The 25,290-nt window shown below is 44.3% G+C and overlaps 2 protein-coding genes across 7 annotated transcripts in view; one reads left to right on the top strand and one right to left on the bottom strand.

Moving 5' to 3' along the window:
- gart (phosphoribosylglycinamide formyltransferase) overlaps positions 1–25,290 on the bottom strand; it is a 64,158-nt gene that overhangs the window by 37,850 nt on the left and 1,018 nt on the right. For 2 of the 6 annotated variants that reach the window (XM_069888799.1, XM_069888803.1), the window contains exons 2-4: positions 5,107–5,255; positions 3,613–3,708; positions 414–588 (exon numbers count right to left, since the gene is read on the bottom strand). In XM_069888799.1, coding sequence (XP_069744900.1) covers positions 414–588; positions 3,613–3,708; positions 5,107–5,255 — 420 coding nt within the window. Of the gene's footprint in view, positions 1–413; positions 589–3,612; positions 3,709–5,106; positions 5,256–10,882; positions 10,977–18,107; positions 18,253–25,290 lie in introns of all 6 variants that reach the window. The other 4 variants (XM_069888801.1, XM_069888800.1, XM_069888802.1 and 1 more) reach the window with 4 other exon arrangements.
- On the top strand, positions 22,099–24,123 carry dnajc28 (DnaJ (Hsp40) homolog, subfamily C, member 28). The gene has a single exon (XM_069892347.1). It carries the CDS (start codon positions 22,326–22,328, stop codon positions 23,412–23,414), a length of 1,089 nt encoding a protein of 362 aa, XP_069748448.1. The 5' UTR covers positions 22,099–22,325; the 3' UTR covers positions 23,415–24,123.

Below are 25,290 nucleotides of genomic sequence, written 5' to 3'. Positions count from 1 at the left end.
GGCATTAACATCGACTTTTCTAGTTTTCTGCTAACCTGCTCTCCTTACCCCTCCATTCCCTTCCCTTGTCAGCTCTCCTCCTCTTCCCTCTATTCACCCAGCCATCCCTCCTCCCCTTGCTTGCTGCTGTGCCCTCCCTCCTCCCCCTATAACCTCCTGCCTTTGCGACCACGTCTCCCCCTTACCTTTTTGTTCAGATCCTTGCCGACATTTTTCCATACTTCGATAAAGGGCTCAAGCCTGAAACGTCTATTATTTTTATCTTTGCTAAATAAAGGACATTGTTTGGTCCTGCTGAGTTTCTCTAGCGTTGTGTTTTTACAGCATCCAATGAATGACACAGGCTTAGACACATCTAAGCATTGCAGCAAACTTATTAATGCGCCCACCATTTGAACAAAGACCCCTTTTACCATTGGATGAAACTACATGCTTCCTCAGGGTCTGTAAATGCTTTCCATCTTGCAGTGGGAATACCGTGCCGATCCATAAAGTCTTTGGCAAAACACTTGCTGGCTTCTAATTGTGTTGCCTTCGCTGAAGGGCCGAAACATCTTACTCCAGCTGCCATCAGGTCATCAACGATTCCTGAGGAGCATTAGCACAGAAACATATGGTTAGCACTGGGTTCTGGAAGGAATCCAAAAGCTGTTCTTCATTCTCTGTACTTTGTGAGGTGTTTGAGAGGACTCTTGCAAACATCTACAGGTGTAGCGCGGAGAGCCTTCTGGCTGGTTCCATCACTGCCTGGTTTGGAGGCACCAACTCTCCGGACAAGAATAAACTCCAGACGGTTGTTAACACAGCTGGCAACATCACAGGCACCAGCCTTCACTTCATTGATAACATTTACATCGTGAAGCAGCCTCTATCCTCAAAGACCCCCACTACCCAGGCCATGCCCTCTTCACTCTGCTACCATCTGGAAAAAGGTACAGGAGCCTAAAGATGAGCACAAGGACAGCTTCTTCCCCCTTGCCATCAGATTCCTGAATTATCAATAAACCAAAGACACTGCCTTACTTTTCGTGCACTGTTACTTTTAGGTTTTTTTTTTAAATATAGTTGTAATATGAATGTTTACACTGTGACGCTGCTACAAAACACCAAATTTCATGACTTGTTCATGACAATAAATTTGGATTCTGATCTCCTCCTCCAAGTAGATCAGCCATGATCTTATTGAATGGCGGAGCAGGCTCGATGGGCCATTTTTGGCCTACTCCTGTTCCTACTTCCTATGTTCCTATATACTGATTTGTTCTGGAGTGCAGTGGGGTAAAGGCAGAGTGGTTGAAAGAACTGGTCATCGGTCATCTCTTCCTGGTCATTTTCAAGTGACATGAACATCAATGGTTCAGACAGCTTTTATGTTTATCCCTAATTCCCCTGTTGTCCAGACAGGTTTTGTTTAGAACAGATAGCAGGTTAAAATTTCAATGATTAAAATGACATTTCTGAGCCAGATCACCTTCGCATATCCCAGTCTTTTAAACTCCAGTTTTATTTACTAACTCCAATTTAAGTTGCCCACCTGCCATTGTGGAATTGAAGTCACATCTATAAATCAACAATCTTAGGGTCCTGGGTATTAATCCAGTGACTTTATGTTGCTGGTCCCTTTCTATTCAAGGATTTTTTTTTTGAGCTGGCAATTGTGGAGAATTATTGATTAGCAATCCTGGGTTTTTAATTTTCCTGATCCTCAGATTACTGACAACAGGATTGAATTGAATGGCTGCCTGCTTAACCAGATAAGGTCAGATGAGCTGAGATTTTGCAACACACGAGGGGTTCAAAATAAACAAACCGTATGGTCACTTGAACATGGAGTAACCCACCAAGTGCTGCTCCCTCTGGAGTATAGTATGTCTGAGCAGGAAATTAGTGCAAAAACAACAGACAGAGCAAAAAGTCAGGGATGCTGTGAAAGAACATTCAGCCATTTTGTTCTTTAAGTTTGCTTGATATCAAAAGAAATGATCAAATTAAAAACAGGTTGACAATATTAAAAAAAAAACTCAAATGTGCCTCCAATCCAGATTTATAGTTTAGTAGTAGTGAGGTGAAAATGGTTGGCATTGGAGTCTAACATCCAACCATTGTGCCTCAGAGTAAACCTGGCTTCCAAATTTCACACCAAGTGGCAGTTGCAGGCCCTAAGAAATCAGCTCAAGGGGGTGAAAGATGTAGTGACAATTCAACAAGGCCTTAGGGCCAGAAGTTGAAGCATTTCCCCCTCCCTGCCTCCACATGACCTTTCCCTTCCCCAGCCACAGCCCACCTCAATTTCCTCTCTATGGATTGGAGACAATCATTTCCAAGACTGGAGAGGGCATAGATTTAAGGCAAGAGGAGAAAGGTTTAAAAAGGACCAGAGGAAAAACTATGGATACATGAAATGAGATGCTAGAGGAAGTTTTGGAGGAGAGTACAATTAAACATTTAAAAGCCATTTTGACAGATACATGAATGGAAGTTCAGAAGGAAACAAGCCAAATGCAATATGACCAACGGACAAGTTGTGCTCAATCGCCTGTTTGCCTATTGTTTAACTGCATGATCACTGATTGCCCCATCTCACCCCATATACACACACATGGCATGTTTGGAGATCACACGATCAACACTAATTTTGCAATACAGACGTTCAAAAGATTCAACGCGGATGTTTTACTTCATGAAAACTGTACCTTCAACAAATATATTCCAGGAGGGAAAATATTAAAATCAGTGATTTTAGAAAAAAATGTCACATGTCAAATATATAATTGATCAGAAGATCAATCTCTACCAGTTTTGTCCAGCCCACCACCACATAACAGCCTTTTATTAATGCAAGGCCCATTTCTATGGCATTGGCGTGATCACCTTTGCATGGTTAAGCTGGTTCATCTGGCTGATACCACCTTTAGTTTATTTCACTGTGATTAGATGCATCAAAGGTTATGGAATTACATAAACAGAAATAAAACTCAAAAGAAGATTTAAACTTTTTTAAAAAAAATACAGTAATCAAATTGCCTTAAAAATAGGGTTGGAAGGAAACAATGACAAACCAAAAAATGTCTAAGAAATCAGGAACAATTTCTCATTATGCAATATTTATATTCTACTATTCACAACTTAGTAAAATTTCCACTTCAAATAAGAAACCTGTGTATCTGGCAGTCTATTCAAGAAAAATATAAACACTAATTGACAAGTGAAGAATGTTGCAAACTAGGCAGTAGATAACAAACCTGTATCACAATGACCTGTTGTCCTTGCTCAAATTACACAAGTGGCCATCTTTTTTTAGAAGATGAGACCACTAACAATCACATGCCTTCACAACAGCTAGCTACAAAAGCACACCATTGGTCAGTCAAACATCATTTCAAAAATCTTTCATTATATTTTATAAATGTGCAAACAAAATAAAATCTCCCTGACTTATTCCATTAAATTGAAATTGCACATTTTTAAGATGCACTAGTTCTAGTCATAAAAGATCAAGACTCGCAAATTATGCTGTATGAACTGTACTCTTAGTTTTGTAACCCATTATGATAGAGGATTTGAGGCAAGTTCTACCATCTTGTATCCCAGTTCTAGAGACTACACATTTACCTGCAGCAAGAGGTGCCTCTGGTCCAACGACAACCAGGCCAATGTTGTGGTCTTTGCAGTATTGAGCAAGAATTGCATGATTACTGACAGAAACAGCTGCAATAAAAAAAAATATTTGTACAATGCATATAGAAAATTTTTGCTAAGCAAACCCTTTGAATTATTGGAATAAAACTGTGAATCATTCCATTCACTTCATGTCTCAGCGATCTTTGACTTCAAGGACATTAATATCCATGGTAATACCTTGATACTAAGTGTCACAAGCTCAGGTGTAAATTTTGTACAGGTATACCCTGTTTTACGAAAATTTGCTTTTATAAAGAAACTTGTGTCCAATTTTATGAAAGGATTTTCGCCTGTATGAAAATAGCCTTCAATAGTAGTGCGTGGGTCTTCACTTTACACCATTTCGGCTTACACAAGGTTTCATAGGAATGCTCTAGTTTCGTAAAGCAGGGTTTACCTGTGTTTTAGCTCATAGCATTGACTAATTATTCAAAACTCTGTAAATGTGGAAAATTCTGATTTCCAGTTTCAATCGAACAAAATTGGTTAAGTTTTAATGCTGGTAAATCCAACATACTATGACAATATTGGTGTAGTGATACATCAAGCCATATTTTCAATCAAAATAATTTGCAACATCACCACACATTTATGATATGGTCTTTGCCACTAAACAAGAGGATGGCATAGTTAAATAAAATAGGTCATCTGTTTTTCTGCATAAACATCGACATCAGAAAGAATATCGACAGACAACAGATAAGCAAGAACTTTTAGAAGTGTAATGCATTGATCGGGAAGAGGTCTGATAAACCAAATCAATAAATGGTTTGCAATGGTTGCACAAGCCATAGATTATAATTAATGAGTGGATATATTAGAGCTCAAAAAAAATTTAGAAGTTGCAGAAAAAAAATTAACTACTCCATCTCAGTGGAGGTTTTTTAAAATTTTATTTTGCATGGTTTATACTTTTTCTTTGGATAAAAAAAATCTGATATACTTAAGGGTTTAAAAGGATAGATCCTTATCACAGTGTATTCGAACTCTTTCATTTTGTATGAAATATTAAGATTCAAGTAACCCCTTTATCTTAAACACACAAACATGGCAATTAACTTTGGATTGGGGGGTTATCGTATCTTAACCAAATATTGGTTCTCTGAACCCTACCACTATCTTTATCCCCATACTAAATGAATGGATAACAAAGAATGTTTGGAATCAAATACTTAACAAGTAATTTTATCTGCTGTCCGCTACATTTATTAACACACATTAATGCTACAGGAACTCAGCAGGTCGTGCAGCATCCAAAGGAGGTATCAACGTACAACCAACATTTTGGGCCTGAGCCCATCTTTCTAAATACACGTCCCCAAATAGCACAGGATAACAGTGCCAAAAGTTTCTTGCTTAGATTTCAGCTAACATGTAAGAAGTGAGTAATTTCAAACAAACAAACTGAATCAAGCAGCTGCTCACCCGAATTAGAGATTTTTCCATTTTCAGCTGTTCCCGCATTACCTGGAGCAACCAGAACCTGCAGTACAAATGGCGACTGGGCTAGTTTCCATGCTAGGGCATGCTCACGACCTCCACTGCCAATGACAAGCACACGTTCTGCCATTGTCCTGAATGTTAACACAATTATGCAAATTATAGTAGGGTTAACACCTCAAACTCACAGAAACAGCACAGGATATTCCCAGTCAGTGATCTACAGCACAACTTCGAGAAGTTTGCTGTGTTAAGGGGGTAAAATACAAACACAATGCTGGAGAAACTCAGCAGGTCAAATAGTGTACTTTATGTAGCAAAGATAAAAATATATAACCAACATTTTGGGTTTCAGCCCTTCAAAAGTTTGCAGTGTTATTTACCAGTGCAATATAGAATGCTGTAACCAGAGATTTTTTTTTAAAATCACATTTTCTGCAAAAAATTGGGCCATTTAAATTTTATTATAACCAATTTCATTAATCAATACCCAAATGGTTAACACATTAAGTTTTAGTATCAGCCCACTTTTTAAAATAAGTAATTTGATAAAATCTGTTAATTCAATATAGCAGCCCCTGAAATCAAAACATTGGGTCTTGATGGATCAGCAAGAGATATGTTAAATAAAAATGGACCTCATTAACCATATAACTAGCCATATAACTGTTTACGGCGTGGAAACAGGCCATGTCGGCCCTTCAAGTCCACGCCGGTTCACTTGAACAACTCCACTAGCTTCCCCCTCCTGCTCTCCACCCATAACCCTCCAACCCCTCACATCCATGTACACAACCAACCTTCTCTTAAATGACAGAAGGGACCCTGCTGCAACTATCTCTTTTGGAAGATCATTCCATTCTGCCAATGTTAGCTCTCAAGCTTGACCTTTTAAAGTAGTTCATGAGATCTAGTGCAAAATCCATGCTTTCAAAAAAAAATGACATGATGCATTTAAGATCACTTGAAACTTTAAAAGTAAACTGTTTCAAACAAACTTCAAAAATATACCTCAAATTTACATTACAGCTTTGGAAAAATAGCCCCAGCCTTGGACTTGAGAAGCACTGTAGGCAGACTTTAAAAAAGGAAAAGAATAATAGAAGACTCAAATATGTAATATATTGCACGAGCATGCAGACTGCCCTCATGATCTACTCGTGCTTTTCAATCACTGGGATTAAGAGGTTCTCACTAACATAATAGGCTCAGCCTGACATCCTATATATGGCACAGGAATAAAACAAATTACCAATCACAAGACAACTGTTGAGATGACTACACAGACCACCTTAACTCTCACAACTAGAAGATCCCCTCAATTGTATCTTGAAAGTTTTCCAGAACAATTTCCTGCTTCTGATAGTCATATTTCTCAGACAATTCTGACACACCAGCAAGAAGAGGTAGTATAGTGTGAAATTCTCGTTTAAACCTCACAGGTGAGATTATTACATGCATCGATAAGATTTGAGACAGAGAAAATGGCTTTTTAAAATTGCGTCATCTCCATCGGTACTGGAGCATCACAGGACTGTGTTCTTAGTCCCCTGCTGTACTGACTTTACACCTATGATGTGTGTGTGACCTGGGATGACAATAACATCATCTGCAAATTTGCCAACAATATCATGGTAGTGGGATGTATAAAGGAAGGGGATGAGTCAGCGTACAGGATGGAAATTGAAAACTTGACTGAATGGTGCACCAATCACAAATTTGCACTCAATGTCACCAAAACTAAGGAGCTGATTGTTGACCTCAGGAAAGGAGAGCCAGAGGTTTACAATCCACTGATTATAGAGGTGGAGAGGTAAAGCAATTTCAAGTTCTTGGAAACTACCAACTCAGAGGATCTTTCCTGGACCCAACACAAGGAAACGTTTATATGTATTTTGGTCTATATGGTTCATAGTGAGAAAAATTTAAAAAAATTAAAAAAGAAAGCACGTCAGCACCTCTACCTCCTCAGAAGTTCGCAGAGGTTTGGTATGACACCAGAAACAATGACAAATTTCTACAGATGTGTGGTAGAAAGTGTGCTGATTGGCTGCATCATGGTCTGGTATGGGGAACACCAATACCCCCAGAGTGGAAAGGTAGTGAACACAGCCCAGAACATCCCACTACTAAGTATATCTATGAGGGGGGGAGGGGGGGGAAACAATGCCATCAGAGAGCAGCAGCAATCATCAAGGATCCACACCACACAGCACACACACACTGTCCTCACTACTATCACCAGGAAAGCCGTAAGACTCGCACCACCAGGTTCAGGAAAAGCTGTTACCCCTCCAACATCAGACTCCTTAATGACGAACTCAGAGACTCATTTAAGGACTCTTACTTGTGCAGTTTATTGATTTTCTTTTGTTCTCTCCATATTGTACGGACAGTTTACATTTGTTACCTGTTTATATTTCTTTATTTACATGATTACACTGTGCACAGCTTTTTTTTCCACTACCAATTAGTGGTATTTCTGCACATCCACAGGAAAAATGAATCTCAGGGTTGTATGTGATGTCATGTACGTACTCTGACAATAAATCTGAAATCTACTGCATAGCATTCTTGTTAATTGATGTGGTAATCGATCAGCTTTACCTTTTTGGAGCAGAACAAAGTTAGTTGTTTGACATTATGAAAGTTTAAAGGGACCACAAACATGGAAAAGAAACTGAAATTTCAACTGCTGGTGACCACAGAACAATTATATCTTGTTACTACCATTACCATGAATGCTTTGGTGGTGGATCTGCTGGTGTCTTTCTCAAGTGGGAGCTAGAGAACAGTGTCTGAAGGCAGCCATGACTTATCAGATGAACCCAGAAGAGAAGTGTAATCTCCAAAATCTATATCCTAAGAATCCATACTGCTACCCATGGTTCTATAGGTACAAAGCCCTCAGAAGCCAAGTTAATGCTGGCTAAAATATGAATGGTGATGGCGTTCTGGTTAACAATGCAGAGCATCTTGGTTTTAGCAAATGGGCACAATGCCAATACAGCAAGTGATGGCATCACATTCTAAATGTCCCAAGACTTGGCAATAAACTTTGCCTTGGTCTTCATGAAGGTAGCTCCCACCAGAAAGAATATTGTTGGAAAAGCAGTGTCTGTCTTCCCCACGCCCAGCCCCCCACCCAATGAATTCTGCTCTCACTGGAAAGTAATTCACATGAACACATTGCACTGTTCAAGAAACAACACTGAACATTCTCACTGAAGTAGACAGACATATTCCACAACAACCACATGGGCCATGTCACTGCAGTCCACCACTGGACATTTAATACAGGTACATGATTCTTTATCTGGACATCTAAAATCCAGAAAGCTCAAAATCCGGCGAGTCGGGAGGGAGACGGGCAGCGCGAGTCGGGAGGGAGACGGGCAGCGCGAGTCGGGAGGGAGACGGGCAGCGCGAGTCGGGAGGGAGACGGGCAGCGCGAGTCGGGAGGGAGACGGGCAGCGCGAGTCGGGAGGGAGACGGGCAGCGCGAGTCGGGAGGGAGACGGGCAGCGCGAGTCGGGAGGGAGACGGGCAGCGCGAGTCGGGAGGGAGACGGGCAGCGCGAGTCGGGAGGGAGACGGGCAGCGCGAGTCGGGAGGGAGACGGGCAGCGCGAGTCGGGAGGGAGACGGGCAGCGCGAGTCGGGAGGGAGACGGGCAGCGCGAGTCGGGAGGGAGACGGGCAGCGCGAGTCGGGAGGGAGACGGGCAGCGCGAGTCGGGAGGGAGACGGGCAGCGCGAGTCGGGAGGGAGACGGGCAGCGCGAGTCGGGAGGGAGACGGGCAGCGCGAGTCGGGAGGGAGACGGGCAGCGCGAGTCGGGAGGGAGACGGGCAGCGCGAGTCGGGAGGGAGACGGGCAGCGCGAGTCGGGAGGGAGACGGGCAGCGCGAGTCGGGAGGGAGACGGGCAGCGCGAGTCGGGAGGGAGACGGGCAGCGCGAGTCGGGAGGGAGACGGGCAGCGCGAGTCGGGAGGGAGACGGGCAGCGCGAGTCGGGAGGGAGACGGGCAGCGCGAGTCGGGAGGGAGACGGGCAGCGCGAGTCGGGAGGGAGACGGGCAGCGCGAGTCGGGAGGGAGACGGGCAGCGCGAGTCGGGAGGGAGACGGGCAGCGCGAGTCGGGAGGGAGACGGGCAGCGCGAGTCGGGAGGGAGACGGGCAGCGCGAGTCGGGAGGGAGACGGGCAGCGCGAGTCGGGAGGGAGACGGGCAGCGCGAGTCGGGAGGGAGACGGGCAGCGCGAGTCGGGAGGGAGACGGGCAGCGCGAGTCGGGAGGGAGACGGGCAGCGCGAGTCGGGAGGGAGACGGGCAGCGCGAGTCGGGAGGGAGACGGGCAGCGCGAGTCGGGAGGGAGACGGGCAGCGCGAGTCGGGAGGGAGACGGGCAGCGCGAGTCGGGAGGGAGACGGGCAGCGCGAGTCGGGAGGGAGACGGGCAGCGCGAGTCGGGAGGGAGACGGGCAGCGCGAGTCGGGAGGGAGACGGGCAGCGCGAGTCGGGAGGGAGACGGGCAGCGCGAGTCGGGAGGGAGACGGGCAGCGCGAGTCGGGAGGGAGACGGGCAGCGCGAGTCGGGAGGGAGACGGGCAGCGCGAGTCGGGAGGGAGACGGGCAGCGCGAGTCGGGAGGGAGACGGGCAGCGCGAGTCGGGAGGGAGACGGGCAGCGCGAGTCGGGAGGGAGACGGGCAGCGCGAGTCGGGAGGGAGACGGGCAGCGCGAGTCGGGAGGGAGACGGGCAGCGCGAGTCGGGAGGGAGACGGGCAGCGCGAGTCGGGAGGGAGACGGGCAGCGCGAGTCGGGAGGGAGACCGGCAGCGCGAGTCGGGAGGGAGACCGGCAGCGCGAGTCGGGAGGGAGACCGGCAGCGCGAGTCGGGAGGGAGACCGGCAGCGCGAGTCGGGAGGGAGACCGGCAGCGCGAGTCGGGAGGGAGACCGGCAGCGCGAGTCGGGAGGGAGACCGGCAGCGCGAGTCGGGAGGGAGACCGGCAGCGCGAGTCGGGAGGGAGACCGGCAGCGCGAGTCGGGAGGGAGACCGGCAGCGCGAGTCGGGAGGGAGACCGGCAGCGCGAGTCGGGAGGGAGACCGGCAGCGCGAGTCGGGAGGGAGACCGGCAGCGCGAGTCGGGAGGGAGACCGGCAGCGCGAGTCGGGAGGGAGACCGGCAGCGCGAGTCGGGAGGGAGACCGGCAGCGCGAGTCGGGAGGGAGACCGGCAGCGCGAGTCGGGAGGGAGCGCGAGTCGGGAGGGAGACCGGCAGCGCGAGTCGGGGAGGCAGTGGGGGGAGACAGCAGGGCGACTGGAAGGGGGTGGGGGTGGATACGCAGTACAATTCGGGTGGGATTAAATCTGGCTTTCCGAAATCTGGAAAAATCCGAAATTCGGAACACCCAAGGGTTCCGGATAAAGGATCGTGTACCTGTACTCAAAGTCCAGGCTTTTTGACAACCAACTACTATTGAAAGGAAAGGTCTCCACCAGGAACAATCTGCCAATTGAGTGCACAAGAGACGACAAGATGATCTCTAGTCATGCAGTGATATGCTTCCTGCAGTAAATCTGCCACCCATATTGATGTGACCTTTCTTACAGCAATCTTGTGTTGATCGAGTTGCAATCTCCCCTCCCTGACACAGTCAACATTACGCACAGTCAGTGAAAGAAATGACCCCATAATGAGCATCTTTCTGTATTGTGTCCTCCTCTAAAACGATAACCATTGAAAACCACAAGTCAAAATGTCATGAATACTTACAAAATCAGTTATAAAGATGTACTGTTCAGGTTATTAAACTAGCAGCCCAGGAGTCTCCAATGACTAATCCAGAAATAGATGTTTGAATCCCACCCTGGCATGAGGGAAATTTAAATTTAAATTATTGAACAAATCTAGAAGCAAAACTCATCTCAGTAATGCAAGTAAGAATCAACAGAATTGGTCAGAATCTGATTCACCAGGGAAGATTATGCATCATCTTTATTCAGCTGATGGAGACAAACGATAGTTCGAACAAATAGAGAAAAGACAATAAATTCCAGCATCAGTTTTCTGCGAGCTAGATTTAAGGAAAGGACAATGCAAACTTTAAACGTTTTACCATAAATATATTTAGTGACTGCTTTTTGATAAGTTAGATTTTGGCAAGTCGGATCACCTGGCTGTGCTCCTTCTGCCTTCATACAGACAAAGCATAATAAGAGAGGTACCTGAGATCAGAACAGCTAGAAGGTGATCACAGGAGGCTGAAGTACAGTTGTAGGACTTCCTCGAGTCAATGGATTGGGCAGTGTTCAAAGACTCAGCTGAGGATCTAAATTATTACACCAGGGCTGTCACAGACTTTATCAAAACAGCTGTGGACAAGTACATTCCCAGCAAATCTTTCAGGGTTTTCCCTAACCAGAGGCCCTGGTTGAACAATGAAATCCGGAACCTGCTGAGAGCCAGATTACAAGCATGCAAGTCTGGAGATCCAGATCACTACAGAAGCAGCAGGTATGACCTACAGAAAGTCACCTCCTGGGCCGTAGGGTTTCCGGATGAAAAAGGAAACCACAAAGGATATGTGACAGCTGTGTCAGGGCCTAAATAAAATAACCTGCAACAAAACAAAATCTGGTGCAGGAGGAGACAGCAAAACTTCACTCCCAGACCAACCTAATGCCTCTGCGCCTGATTTGACCACAAGAACAAGAAAGAACCGCCACTGCACAACCCCACATCCACTGATGATCCTCAACTGTCTGTATCTGAGGATGATGTGTGGGCTACCTTCAGAAGAGTGAGTCCAAGGCAATCATTGGTCCAAATAGTGTCCTTGGCTGAGTATTAAATATCTGTGCTGACCAACTTACCAACCTATTCATGGATATCTTCAACATTTCACTCCAACAGGGCGTGATACCCAAATTTTTCAAACAAACATCAATCATACCAGTGCCAAGAAGAGTGTGGTAACCTGCAGAAATGAATATCCACCAGTGGCACTCACATTGACAGTGATCAAGTCCTTTGAAAGGCTGGTGTTGAAGCACATCAGCGGTGACATGCATTCATTCCAATTCATCTATTGCAGCAACAGGTCTACAGCTGATTCTATCTCATTGCCTCTACACAAACCCTTGGAATATCTGGCAGCAAAGATGCACACATCAGGATGCTCTTTATCAACTACAGTTTGGCATTTAACACCATCGTTCCCTCAAAATTGATCAGCAAATTTCAAGACCTGGGACTCCGCACCAAACTGTGTAATTGGATCCTTAATTTCCTCACCTCCAAACCACAATCAGTGTGGATTGGCAAGAACATCTCCTCCAAAATTTCCATCAGTACCGGAGCACCACAGGCCTGTGTTCTTCATCCACTGCTCTACTCGCTTTACACCTATAACTGTGTCGCTCAATACGACAACACCGTCAATACCACAGTAATGGGTTGTATAAAAAAGGGTGATGAGTCTGCATACAGGAACGAGATTGAAACTTAGCCAAATGATGCACCAACAGTCTCACCAAAACCAAGGAGCTGATTGCTGACTTCACAAAGGGAAAACCAGATGTGTACAATCCAATGGTCACTGGAGGAATCAGAGGTGGAGAGGGAGAGCAAATTTTAACTTCTTATGAGCCACTATTTCAGAGGATTTCTCGTGGACCCAACACACTAATGGCATCATGAAGAAAGCACATCAGTGCCTCTACTTCCTCAAGAATCTGCAGAGGTTTTATTTGACATTGAAAACCCTGGCAAATTTCTACAGCGGTGTGGTGGAAAGTGTGCTGACCGGCTGCATTATGGTCTGGTATGAGGACACCAATATCCTGAGCACAAAACCCTCCCCACTATTGAGTACATCTACAGGTGTTTTTATAAACCAACACTGCATTGAGGCTGGTTCCATTGGGGGAAGAAAAGCTGGACTTACCCTTTTGTGGAGAAGGCCTACAAAACTGCTCCCAGTGTTGCTTACATAAAGAGCGGTGTCAGGAGCCGTCCTCCAGAGCTGAGGGAGGTGGGGTGAGTAGTGCAGTAGCGCAGCCTGTCACCGTGAGGTCGAACATGCGCGCCGAGCAATGGCCATCGTCGTTACCCATAATCCTCCAGGCAGCTGGAACTGCTCTGGGAAACCTCTGGCACACTGTGCCCAGCTCTTCGCTCCCCCCTTTCATCCATCAGACTCCTTGGCTCTGCTTCTCCACCTCCATTCATCAGCATCTATCCTCCTTCTTCCTGGGCCGTCGAGCTCAGCACCTGGGTCCCTTCACCCTCTGACCCTGGTGGCTTGGCGGGCCCCAACTCTCTTTGTCCCCGCAATGCTTCCACACTCTTTGAACCAGACTCCCTCCTCTCCCACTCACCTTTGACATCCATTCCTGCTCTCTCCTGCTTCTCGGTCTCAGCAGCTTTGGTGAAGGAGCGAGGGGAACAGGAAGATATCATTTCTGTATTGCAGAGGGAGCCCTAACCCCAGCACCAATTACCGTGTGAGCCCTGGTGGTGGGTCATGGGCCAACGGCATCATTGCTATGTCATCAGACTGCCACTAAGCAGCATCTTCAGCAGCATTGCCTTTACGGAGTGAGGTAGAGCGACTTGCTTCACAGGTGAGACTACCCCCCTGGAAGGATCAGAGTCCGCATCCAGCATCTGCTGGCATTTTTATATAAATAGGTGAATCGATACAAAGATGGAGAATATCTGCTATACATTCACCTTTTTCCCTCTAAAAAAAAAGGCCTTATAGAGAACGCTGCCGTCAGAGAACAGCAGCAATCATCAAGGATCCACACTTCCCAGCTCATGCTCTGATCTTGCTGCTACCATCAGGAAAGAGGTCGAGGTGCCACAAGACTCGCACCACCAGTTTCGGGAACAGCTGCTACCCCTCCACTATCAGACTCCTCAACAACAAACTCAATCAGGGAGTTATTTAAGGACTCTGACTTTTGCACTTTGATTTTTTTTTTCCCCCTCTGTATTGTAGTCAGTAGTTTACATTTGTTTACATGTGTACAGTTTTTTTGGCACTACCGATAAGATGTAATTCTGCCTAGCCCGCAGGAAAAAGAATCTCAGGGTTGTATGTGATGTCATGTATGTACTCTGACAATAAATCTAAAATCTACTCTCCAAGTTAGCCTGTTTGGCCAACTTGCAAATGGCTTGACGTCTGCAGCAATGAGGCAGCTGCCTCATTTCTACCATAGCTATACAAGGCAAATGTTCTTGCTCCTTGTAGCTGCAGGATCTCTCCCAGCTTGTTACATCAGGTGGCCTTGTCAAATCACATTACTGCCATCACTGTCTTGAAGCCTGTGCCAACTTGAACAAAACAAAATGAATTTTAAATCAGGGCCAAGTCTGAAAATATTCCAAATTGTTCAAAATTTTAACTAATACTACAGTATTATTATTGTTTCCTGCACAATAGGTCTTTGAACCAATCAAGTTCCTTACCAAAAATATCATCCGAATATAGGTTTCAATTGCCATATCTATTTTCCAAATTTCTTATTTTTGTTATTGCAATCTGCCATACAGAAAAGATAAAAATGCATTATAGATTTCTAAGAACATTACAGCACAGAAAACAGGCCCTTCAGCCCTTCTAGTCTGTGCCAAACCATTCTTCTACCTAGTATCACTGACCTGCACCCAGTCCATACCCCTCCTATCTATGTACCTGTCCAAATGTTTCTTAAATGTTCAAATTGACCCCACATTCACCACATCAGCTGACAGTCATTTCCATGCTCCTGTTTACTGTTAAAGTCGCGCTTCTGTCAAGGTACAAATAGTTAAAATAACAAATCACAAAGTTCAAAACACAGTCTTTATTGTCATGCCAGCAGAAATGAGGGGTACCAGTGGTGGGTACACAGAGTCCCCTCACTAGTATTGTTTGAACCTCATTCAAAGAACACAGTCACAGGGCACAATATTTAATGCAATTTCCCTTATACAAATTGGATAACATTGGCTTGCTACAGCTTATGTTTTACATTTTGCATATCTTTTTCCCAAAGACAGGGAAATGATTTGTTGTTGGTCATTTAATCTCATGTACCAGTTATAATTAAGAACATCTTTCTGGTATACAAAAAAAAATCAACAAAAGTCTGAAAGGGTTGCTCACAGTACACAATTTACACATTAAATGGCTAGTTTCATAGTAATTTTAAATTCTTGAAGTTGGCAATGGTGGCCAACACTTCAAAGCAGAAACAATGCCATTCAGGGACAAAGTGGTGCTGGCCTAGTAGTCAGTCAACACTAACTATTGTGTTAAAAGAAATCAGGCAGGCATTAGGATAAGGCTCAGTAGAAGAGGTGAGAATTGATTCCGGTCCAGAATGTCCTTGGTTACTCTCTTTCTCACTCACAGCTTACTGGCAAAGTACGTGTGATGGTTTCTTCATCATAATTCCCATAACTAAATATTCTATAGCTAATATTGTACACTCCCACTACTTTTTGTATGAACAAGTTAATATTCCCCGAAACTTTTATACCCTTAACCCATGTCCTCTAGTTTGTATCTCATCTAACCTGAGTGGGAAAAGCCGACTTGCATTTATTTTCTCTAGACTCATCATAATTTTGTGTACCTCAATCAAATCTCCCCTCATTCGACCACACTCCAGGGATAAAGTCCTAACCGCTTGAGCCTGTCCCTGTAACTCAGTTCCTGAAGTCCTGAGAACATCCTAGTAAATTTTCTCTGCACTCTTTCTATCTTATTGATAGCTTTCCTATAGTTAGGTGACCAAAAACTGCACACACACCTCCAAATTTGGCCTCATCCATGTCTTACATAACTCTACCATAACATCCTGAGGTGGCACGGTTAGCGCAACGCAGTTACAGTGCCAGCAATTGGGACTGGGCTTTGAATCCCGTGCTGTAATGAGTTTTTACATTCTCCCTGTGTCTGTATGGGTTATCTATCCCCAGGGGTTCCGGTCCCCTCCCACAGTTCAAAACGTACCGGGGACATAGGTTAATGGGGTGTGAATCAGGCAGCACGGACCAGTGGGTCGAAAGAGCCTGTTAGAGAGCTGTATGCTTGAATGTACATTTAAATTTAAATGTAAAATGAAAAAAGAATTTTGTTAAAAAATCCATAACATCCCAACCCTTATATGCATTACTTTGATTTATGAAAGGCCAATAAATCAAAAGCTCTCTTTACAACTGCAACATTTTTGGAGAACTGTATAAAATATCAAACTACTTGCACTTTACAAAACAACTTTGTAATGCAGCAAATATTCAAAATGGCTTTGCAGGAACATCTACCTAATAAAGGACAAGATCAGGCAAAAGGCCTCAAGCTCGACTGACATGGGCGGGCTTTGGAAGCAAACAGACAATGTGCATGGAGGGAATGCCACAACTTGGAGCTGAGGTAGCTAATAACGTCCACCAGGATAAAGGATGAATCAGGGATGTCAAAGAGGTGAAAGTTGGAGGAATGGTTGGTTGTGTTATCAGAGCAAACAAATGGAGGTTTCACTCGACTTTGTGAGCACATGACAGTACAAGTCAGAGCCTTTTGTACACATGTCCTAATAATAAGGCCAAAAACATTCTTAATGAAATCAAAAGTAACACTTTTACACAGGCAATTAAAGCCGGGTATTATCCACCTTTCAAGTGCTTCATCTAGCTGTGTGAATGCAGGGGATTTGCGGGGGGGGGGTGGGGGGGAGGTCATCTGAATTTACCCAGTTTTAATTCTCCAAGGTAGGTAGTGTCAAAGGTGGAGCGGGGCTGTCTTTTGCTTTGGGAAATTGGCTTGCTGTGAAGAGGACTCAGCTTTTTTTCTGTTCGAGGTGCCGTGTTATTGCCGTATACACGACCCATCTCTGGAAGCTGGCATTTCTGTATTGCAGAGGGAGCCCTAACCCCAGCACCAATTACCGTGTGAGCCCTGGTGGTGGGTCATGGGCCAACTATGACATCAGACTGCCACTAAGCATCATCTTCAGCAGCATTGCCTTTACGGAGTGAGGTAGAGCGACTTGCTTCACAGGTGAGACTACCCCCCTGGAAGGATCAGAGTCCGCATCCAGCATCTGCTGGCATTTTTATATAAATAGGTGAATCGATAGCTTCCAGAGATGGGTCGTGTATACGGCAATAGCACGGCTTTTCAGTGTAAAAAGGGCTAAGTACGGTTCAAAAGTTACTTTGACAACGTTTTGGTTGACACTTCAAATAATTTTTGTAGCAATTCATTGCAAATGATCATCTCTTTTTAGGGAAATAAGTTTGTTGTTGGTGAGGTCAGGAATCTTTGACAGTTGGATTTTATTTCACCAAGGCAACGGAATTATTAACCTTGATAAAAATGGTCTGAAGAGATAATGGCCTTGTTTAGGACTGGACAATAGGTAGTTTTAGTTTAAAAGCAGAAAATGCTGGAGTTATCATTTCAAATCGATGACACTTGGTCAGATCACATCAGAAGCCTTAACTCAGTTTCTCTCTCTCTCTCAACAGACACCACGACTCTGCATTTTCTTTCTTTATTTCAGATTTTCAACATCTGTATTGTTTTTCATTTCAATTACTGGAGTCTTTAATCTGCCAGTGGTGGCAGATTTTACATCTTAACTGTTGACTTATATTTCTGGGGCCAACTTGAACTATTTTATTCGTGACAGAAATATTTCGCCTTTCATAAATATACCTTTCATGTCCATTATTAACTCTTACACATTGTAAGCTTATCACGAGTTCCTTAATAATTGCAACCCCTCATTTCTGGTAATAACTTGGTGAATACACGTTACAACTTTCGCGTTGCTGTGAAAACTTTAAGACCGAGACCCACCCACCAGTAAATAATGAACGAGACGAAAGGTTAGGGGCTAATGCATGCAACATTTGGTTCTCTTCGAGACCAAGTCGATGAAAGAGAAGAGAAATGCACTCAACTAATGACAATAAAGGTGGAAGTTTGCAAACTCACCCACGGATCTTTCAAACTCAGATAGAAGCACGTGTAGCAACGAGAACGGAAGAGAGCCCTTAACAAACTCAACTGGCTCAGCAATGCTTTGCTTGAAAGGGCAGCAGAGTGATTGAGACTGGTGCAGCCAATCCGAAAATTGTCTCTGCAAGATAAACACCAGTAAATTGTCGGAGCCCTAGAATTTCTTTTTGGGGGTTGAACATTGTTTCTTGAAATAACTGAACTATGCCTAAAAAAAAAGGGGGGGTCTGGTTATCAATTTAAAAATATATCATTGGATTTTGAATGAAAGGAATTGTGGGGCTTGTAGTTCCTATTTTTCTTTGTTCTCAGAAAATCACTTAATTCTGTAGACTACTGTGGTTGAAGTAAAAGCACAAATAGCTGGAGAAGTTCAGCAGGTCAAACCGCGTCCTTCGTGTAGCAAAGGCCGACGTTTCGGGCTTGGGCCCTTTATCGAGGTATGAGAAAATGCTGGCAGGTGCCCGAACAATCTGAGACGTGGGGAAGGTCAATATTAAAATTTCACTTGCAATGCCATGACAAATAAACAGCCATCCCTGCAAGCATTCATTCATAGATTGATATATGGCAAGTAACATTCAAGCCACAGAAGTGCCAGACAATGATAATCGCCATCAAAAGAGAGGCTAGTTACTGCCTTCAACATTCAGTAGGCTTTTTCAGGTCCATTCTTCGAAGAAGCAGAAGCGGCCCTTTAAATTGCCATTCGAGTGGCAGCGTTTAAAGCGCAACGCTGGTCACCTGAAGGTCACGGCTGCACAGGACGCGGCTCTGAGCGCCCTCCGGCTCCTGCCCAGTGTCAGCTGGGATCAGCAGCCTGACCCTTTAACATCCGCTTACAGCCAGCTGCGAGTCCATCGAGTCCACGCTGCTGAAGATCCAGCTGCGCTGGATGGGTCACGTCTCCAGAATGGAGGACCATCGCCTTCCCAAGATCGTGTTATATGGCGAGCTCTCCACTGGCCACCGTGACAGAGGTGCACCAAAGAAAAGGTACAAGGACTGCCTAAAGAAATCTCTTGGTGCCTGCCACATTGACCACCGCCAGTGGGCTGATATCGCCTCAAACCGTGCATCTTGGCGCCTCACAGTTTGGCGGGCAGCAACCTCCTTTGAAGAAGACCGCAGAGCCTACCTCACTGACAAAAGGCAAAGGAGGAAAAACCCAACACCCAACCCCAACCCACCAATTTTCCCCTGCAACCGCTGCAATCGTGTCTGCCTGTCCCGCATCGGACTTGTCAGCCACAAACGAGCCTGCAGCTGACGTGGACTTTTTACCCCCTCCATAAATCTTCGTCCGCGAAGCCAAGCCAAAGAAACAGCCAGCTGCATTCAGGTGGCTGGGGGAGCCACTGAGCTGAGCTGATTATCCCTCTTGGAGGAGGGTGACGTAGCTCGCCTCAAGAGCGCCTCCTGCACATTCAGGTGGCCTCAAAACAGCCGCCTATTGCCTAAACATGGCCACCTGAAAGTGCCTGAAGATATTATTGTCAACAAGTCTCCCACAATCAACCAGAATGGGGATTGATGGTTGGGTACTGAATGATGATAATGTCTGAGACTCATTTGGACCAACCAAATAAATACTGGTTAGAAGAGCAAGTTAGAATCTGCTGATTGCTGCCTCTCCTCTGAGCAAAGCCTATCAATCATCTACAAGACAAAAAATTAGAAGCAAGGTGGAATAATCTGCAATTACTTGTTTGAAAATATAATCCAATCATTCCTCAAACTCAATATGATCCTATGATCCAGACAAAGCAGTCCATTCAATTGATGCCACTATTCACTATCCCAAACTCCATGGGCAGTCACTGTGGCAATAGCAATGTAGCATTTATAAAATGTTATTTGCCAAGGTCAAGGGTGCCCAAACAATGGCTCCCAGGAGAACTGTGGCATGTTGCCCATTTCTAAGTAGCTCAAGGTGAATTTTAAATATAAAATTGAATTATGGTCTGTTAGAACAGTCTCTCACTATAAATGGCACTGTATTTGCATTGCACATCTTAGTTTCCACACTAAATATCACTGCCATTCTGAACAACTCCTAGACCAACCATTAAAAACGTTTACTTCAGTTAAAAAAGTTTACCTTAGCACAACCAAAAAGATTTTAAATAGCACGGGAGTGCCAAAAATTTCAGATACAATGGGAAAATTAATACTTTTTTCCGCAGAAGTAAAAGGGAAGTGTGTCGGTTTGATTGGCAAGGAATCTGTTAACGTTAATCATCTATCTTTTATAGCCTGTCTACAAATTTACACATGGCATCATTATCATTAAGGTGCACACTTGGACCATGAACCGTACTCACTGAGAGTTGTAGAGAAATGTGGAGATTTCCTTGTCCCTTTCTCGATCTTTTTTCCTGTTCTTATTTTGCACCCAACTTTTTTTGTATTTTGCAATGCTTTTTGAATGAGTTTTAAAGAGTTTTTATTAAATTTAAGAGCAGAAGATACAGAAATGCCTACTGTATTATGTGAGCAGGTCAATAACCTACTGTAATGACAACTGATAAAACTGTTCAGTAGCGTCATATAGTTATTTTATTGGAACACGTTTTTTCGATAGCACAGGGGTTTTCTAGTCTAAAAACACCATTTTTCTTGTAGTGTAATGGGTTGAAAACTCCCAGGCTTAATATTATTTGGCTCCTGACTGTTTTTTTCTGTACCAAAAAGGTTCATGGCCTAGGTTATTCAGAGAGCACCTTCCAAACCATGATCTCCATCACTAAGGACAAAAGCTTCAGCTCAGGGGAAACAAACGATTGCCTTTTCCCTCTAAATCATACACTGTCCTTCCTTTGAAATATTAGTAATCCTTCACTGTCACAGAATAATCTAAATCCAGGAACCACCACCCCTGTAGGAAAGATTGCGCAAATTGGGATTGTACTCGCTGGAGTTTAGAGTATTGAGAGGGGATCTCATAGAGACCTATAAAATTCTGGCAGGACTGGACAGAATGGATGCAGATGGGACGTTTCCAATGATGGGAAAATCCAGAACCCGGGGCCATGGTTTGAGGATAATAGGCAAACCATTTAGGACCGAGATGAGGAGGAATTTCTTGACCCAGAGGGTGGTGAATCTGTGGAATTCATTGCCACCGCGGGCAGTAGAGGCAGGTTCATTAAATCTATTTAAGAGGGAATTAGATCTATTTCTTCAGTCTAAGGGTATTAAAGGTTACGGAGAGAAGGCGGGGACGGGGTACTGAACTTTAAGATCAGCCATGATCTCGTTGAATGGAGGAGCAGGCTCGAATGACCTGCTCCTGCTCCTATCTTCGATGTATGCCATCAACAAGAGGACTGCAGTACTGGCTTTGTCAGCTGAATCGCCCCCAAAATATGTAAACTTTGGGGAAAGGAGAAAGTGTGGGACTAATTAATTCGGCATCTTACTTCTGAACAAACGACCTCATACTCCTCTGGACTCTGCAAGACCAGACTTCTGTAACTCCCAATTTTCCACAATGTGACCACTGCAAAATCATCTTTCTTGAATTTTGTTTTTAAGCAGCACTGTACATTGGAAATGACGGCCCTCGACCCAAAACGCCCGACCATTGCTTGCTTTCCCACCCAACAGATGCTGCTGGGTCCGCTGAGTTCTTCCAGAGGTGAGTTGATGGTTCCAGATTCCAGCATCTGGAACCTCTGCTCTTGCGTCTTGAGAGCAAATAATGATTGGGTCATTGCGAGTTCGTCCTTCACGATTATTTTGGTGCAATTTGAAGAGTTTTACAAATTTTTATTCCCATTTGGAATTCCCTCTGGAATTTGTCTCGGTGCAACGCGGCGTATTATCGACCACATGAGCGCGCTGTGGATTGGACTTTCGAGCAAGGTTTCGGCAACTGCAGCTTTCCATTCATGTACCCCACCCCCATGAATCAGTTTAGTGGAACGCTGTGGCTTCTGTCTCCAGCGATCTTTGCAGACGTAATCCCGTCCTGAGTGCTTTCATTTGGAGGGTGCGGGCAGGAAGAATTCAAGTTTATAAATAGACAGAAATGCAAATTGATTCACCCCCCCCCCCCCTTTGCAAAAGGTAACGCAGTGTAAGTCGGAGAGGCGGATTTCTTATTCTATGCACTCAGCATTTCGTGTCTTCCAATTTAACGCGACGTCCCATGACTGTGTTCCCCACTGAGGACGTCAGTCTGGAGAGAACATGCTGACAGCAACGAAAAGCTGGGTTCTGGCTTGGCATCGCGGTTTTAGGATGCTCTCGGGTCACCGTGCAATGAGCAAAGGCCTTCAAGCTTGTTACAGATTGCTTGACGTCCAAGAAAATTGCAACCACGATGAACTGAAGGAAGCATATGTTAAACTTGCCAAATTATATCATCCTGACAGTGGCTCTGATGGTGCAGATCCCCTCAAGTTCATGCAAGTGGAAGAAGCCTACAGGGCTGTTAGCAAGCACTTGGCCGAGAAAGGCAAAGCAGAGCCTGATCAAGGATTGGACCACGAAGAAGAACAATCCAAGTACCTGGCCCCTCAGCACAGACAGTATCTCAGCTTTGAAGGCATTGGCAGTGGAACGCCTCGTCAAAGAGAGAAACAGTACAGAAAATTCAGAGTCAACCGTGCAACTGATCAAGTGCTGGATTATCGAAAACAGAAGCTGCAAGCTCAGGGTCAGGAAAATACAATGATGCTCAAGGATGTACAGCAGAGCAGAAAAACAAAACTAACTCAGGCCGTGGAACGATTGGTGGAAGATCTCATCCAAGAATCGATGGCCAGAGGCGATTTTGATCACTTGAGTGGTAAAGGGAAACCACTGGAAAAGTTTTCACAGTATCCATACCTTGATCCCATGACACATAACCTGAACAGAATACTCATAGAAAATGGCTATCAACCAGAATGGATTGTCCGGCAAAAAGAAATAAAGCAAACGATAGAGAAGCTCAGAAATGACATGATGAGTTACAGGAAAAAGCTTGGTGGGCCCTTGACTCTCAACACACAGAAACAATGGAACCTAAACCGTGAGCAGTTCAGAAATGATATTAAACAACTTAATAGAACCGTAGATACATTCAATTTAATTGTACCTCTACTAAATAGGCAGATGCTGCACTTTGATGCAGATAAAGAGCTTGCTGCCCTCTTGAAGAAATATGATGCTTTAATGGATGCAAACAAAGGGACTATTAAGATTACTGGAAAATCAAATGAGAAAAGTAATACAAAAAATAGCTTGTTTAATTGGATCATAGTTTTCCTGAAATATCATCAGAGGAAAAAGTGAAAATTGGTGATTTCATGATCAGAATGTAACATATCAATTTTATTATATAAAAAAAATGCACCGGAGGAACACACTACAGCAGGAGAAGACAGTTCACTCAGATTATGGCTTATTCGTTTAATGCCACTTTAACCAGTTTCTCCATATTTCATGAATATAAAATCTATCAGATTTGATCTTGCGAGCTCTAAATATCCATTTTAGGAAAAAGAGGATCACAGAATTTACAATTTTTTTTCTTTGAGATATGCTTTAGTGTGTCCTTTCTTTATTCTATATCCAACAAGAAATAATTACTGTACTAGGCACATAGGTTAGAATCTGTTGAAATCAATACGCTCTTCTGGTCGTGATGTTTAATGTGAAATAATTCTGTCCTGGAATGTACCGTATGTAAGAAAAAAACAAGCGCTGCTGTTTCATTTACTCAGTACTGAATTTGTTTGCTGATTGACTAGACAAAGTTTTCAAGGAACAATGGAAGCCTCAACTAAATTTAGTTAAAATAAATGGTTTAATAAAGCTTTAATTTTGTGGCACATGAAAAACATTGTACCTCACCATACTCAAATGGTTAGAATTCATTACTATTGCACAAATGTCTAAAAACATTCAGAATTATCCGGAACTTGTTCAGTTTATAAGTCCTTCGTGTTTCATTTAAATTGTCAGCAAATTAAAAATGAACGTGTGTAATTTTTCCCCTTAATGCAGTGGTTTTACTTTCACTCATACCACCTTAAATAATCCCGTACTAATCACAGAGTACCTATGTGATGCTACAATTAGTTACAAATGTGGCCTGAGCCTTCATGGATCCTGCTGGGGACAGTTTTCTGGTTCCATGGACCTCCTCATCTCAGTTTGTTATGGAGAAACCTTCTTGACTTTGATCAACAATTAAGAGGTTCAGTGAAATCAAAAATTAATGCTGTTATTGGCTTGGTCTACCTCTAAACTGATTATTTTGGTAACTGAGAATCAGGTGACAGCATCACTGGTTTAATTTATTTATTAACATTTCCAGATCATGCATGTTTCATATCAGTAGAGCCTCAAATCTGAAAAGTGTAAAATTTGGGACCCCCTTTGTTAAGGATGCCATGCATGATGAAGATGAGCACCAAATTACACCATGAATTATTCAGTGAGAATAATAATCTGCAGCATGAATGCCAGGATAAATTGAGGAAAATTAGATTGCTGGAAGCCTAATGTCGATGCCGGAGGACATTTTATTCATGAAACGGAGTAAGACTAATGCCAGTGGTAGGGAGGTTATTGGGGGGGGGGGGGGGGGAAAGATCTAAGATAGTCGGTCTGGATTTGTTTGGGGAAAATCTGGTCTGTCTAGATGATGGAGGTAGACGCTTTCAGAACAGTTACTCCTAGGCAGAATAATAGTTCAGAGTGAAAGTCTGCAGACACTGGAATGGTAGTACAACACACACACAATGCTGGAGGTAGACAGCTGGTCTCACAGCACCCATAGGAAATAAAGTTATATTACCGACATTTCTGGCCTGAACCCTTCAAGGAAAAAAACAAAGAACAGGAAGGTGCAAGAATAAAGAGACTGAAAACTGGTGAGGGGAGGAGTCCAAACCAACAAAAGATGTTAATTGGATGTGATAAGAGGCGAGGTGAGAGAATTGATTTTGGCTCTGTGAAAGAGAGAGGTGGGAGAAAGCCAACTGGAGGAAAAAATTGGGGGTGGGGGGGTGGGGATGGTGGGGGGGGTTGGGGGGGTGGGGATGGTGGGGGGGGTTGGGGGGGTGGGGCTGGTGGGGGGGTTGGGGGGTGGGGGGGGTTGGGGGGTGGGGATGGTGGGGGGGGTTGGGGGGTGGGGGGGTGGGGATGGTGGGGGGGTTGGGGG

Source organism: Narcine bancroftii, chromosome 7, assembly GCF_036971445.1.
Source record: "Narcine bancroftii isolate sNarBan1 chromosome 7, sNarBan1.hap1, whole genome shotgun sequence".
Lineage (NCBI taxonomy): Eukaryota > Metazoa > Chordata > Chondrichthyes > Torpediniformes > Narcinidae > Narcine > Narcine bancroftii.
Note: the sequence above shows the minus strand (reverse complement) of the source record. Positions and strands in the feature narration are given on the sequence as shown.

What these genes read in the sequence shown, in the direction of transcription:
- dnajc28 (XM_069892347.1), top strand. Translation starts at nt 22,326, where the DNA reads ATGCTGACAGCAACGAAAAGCTGGGTTCTGGCTTGGCATCGCGGTTTT.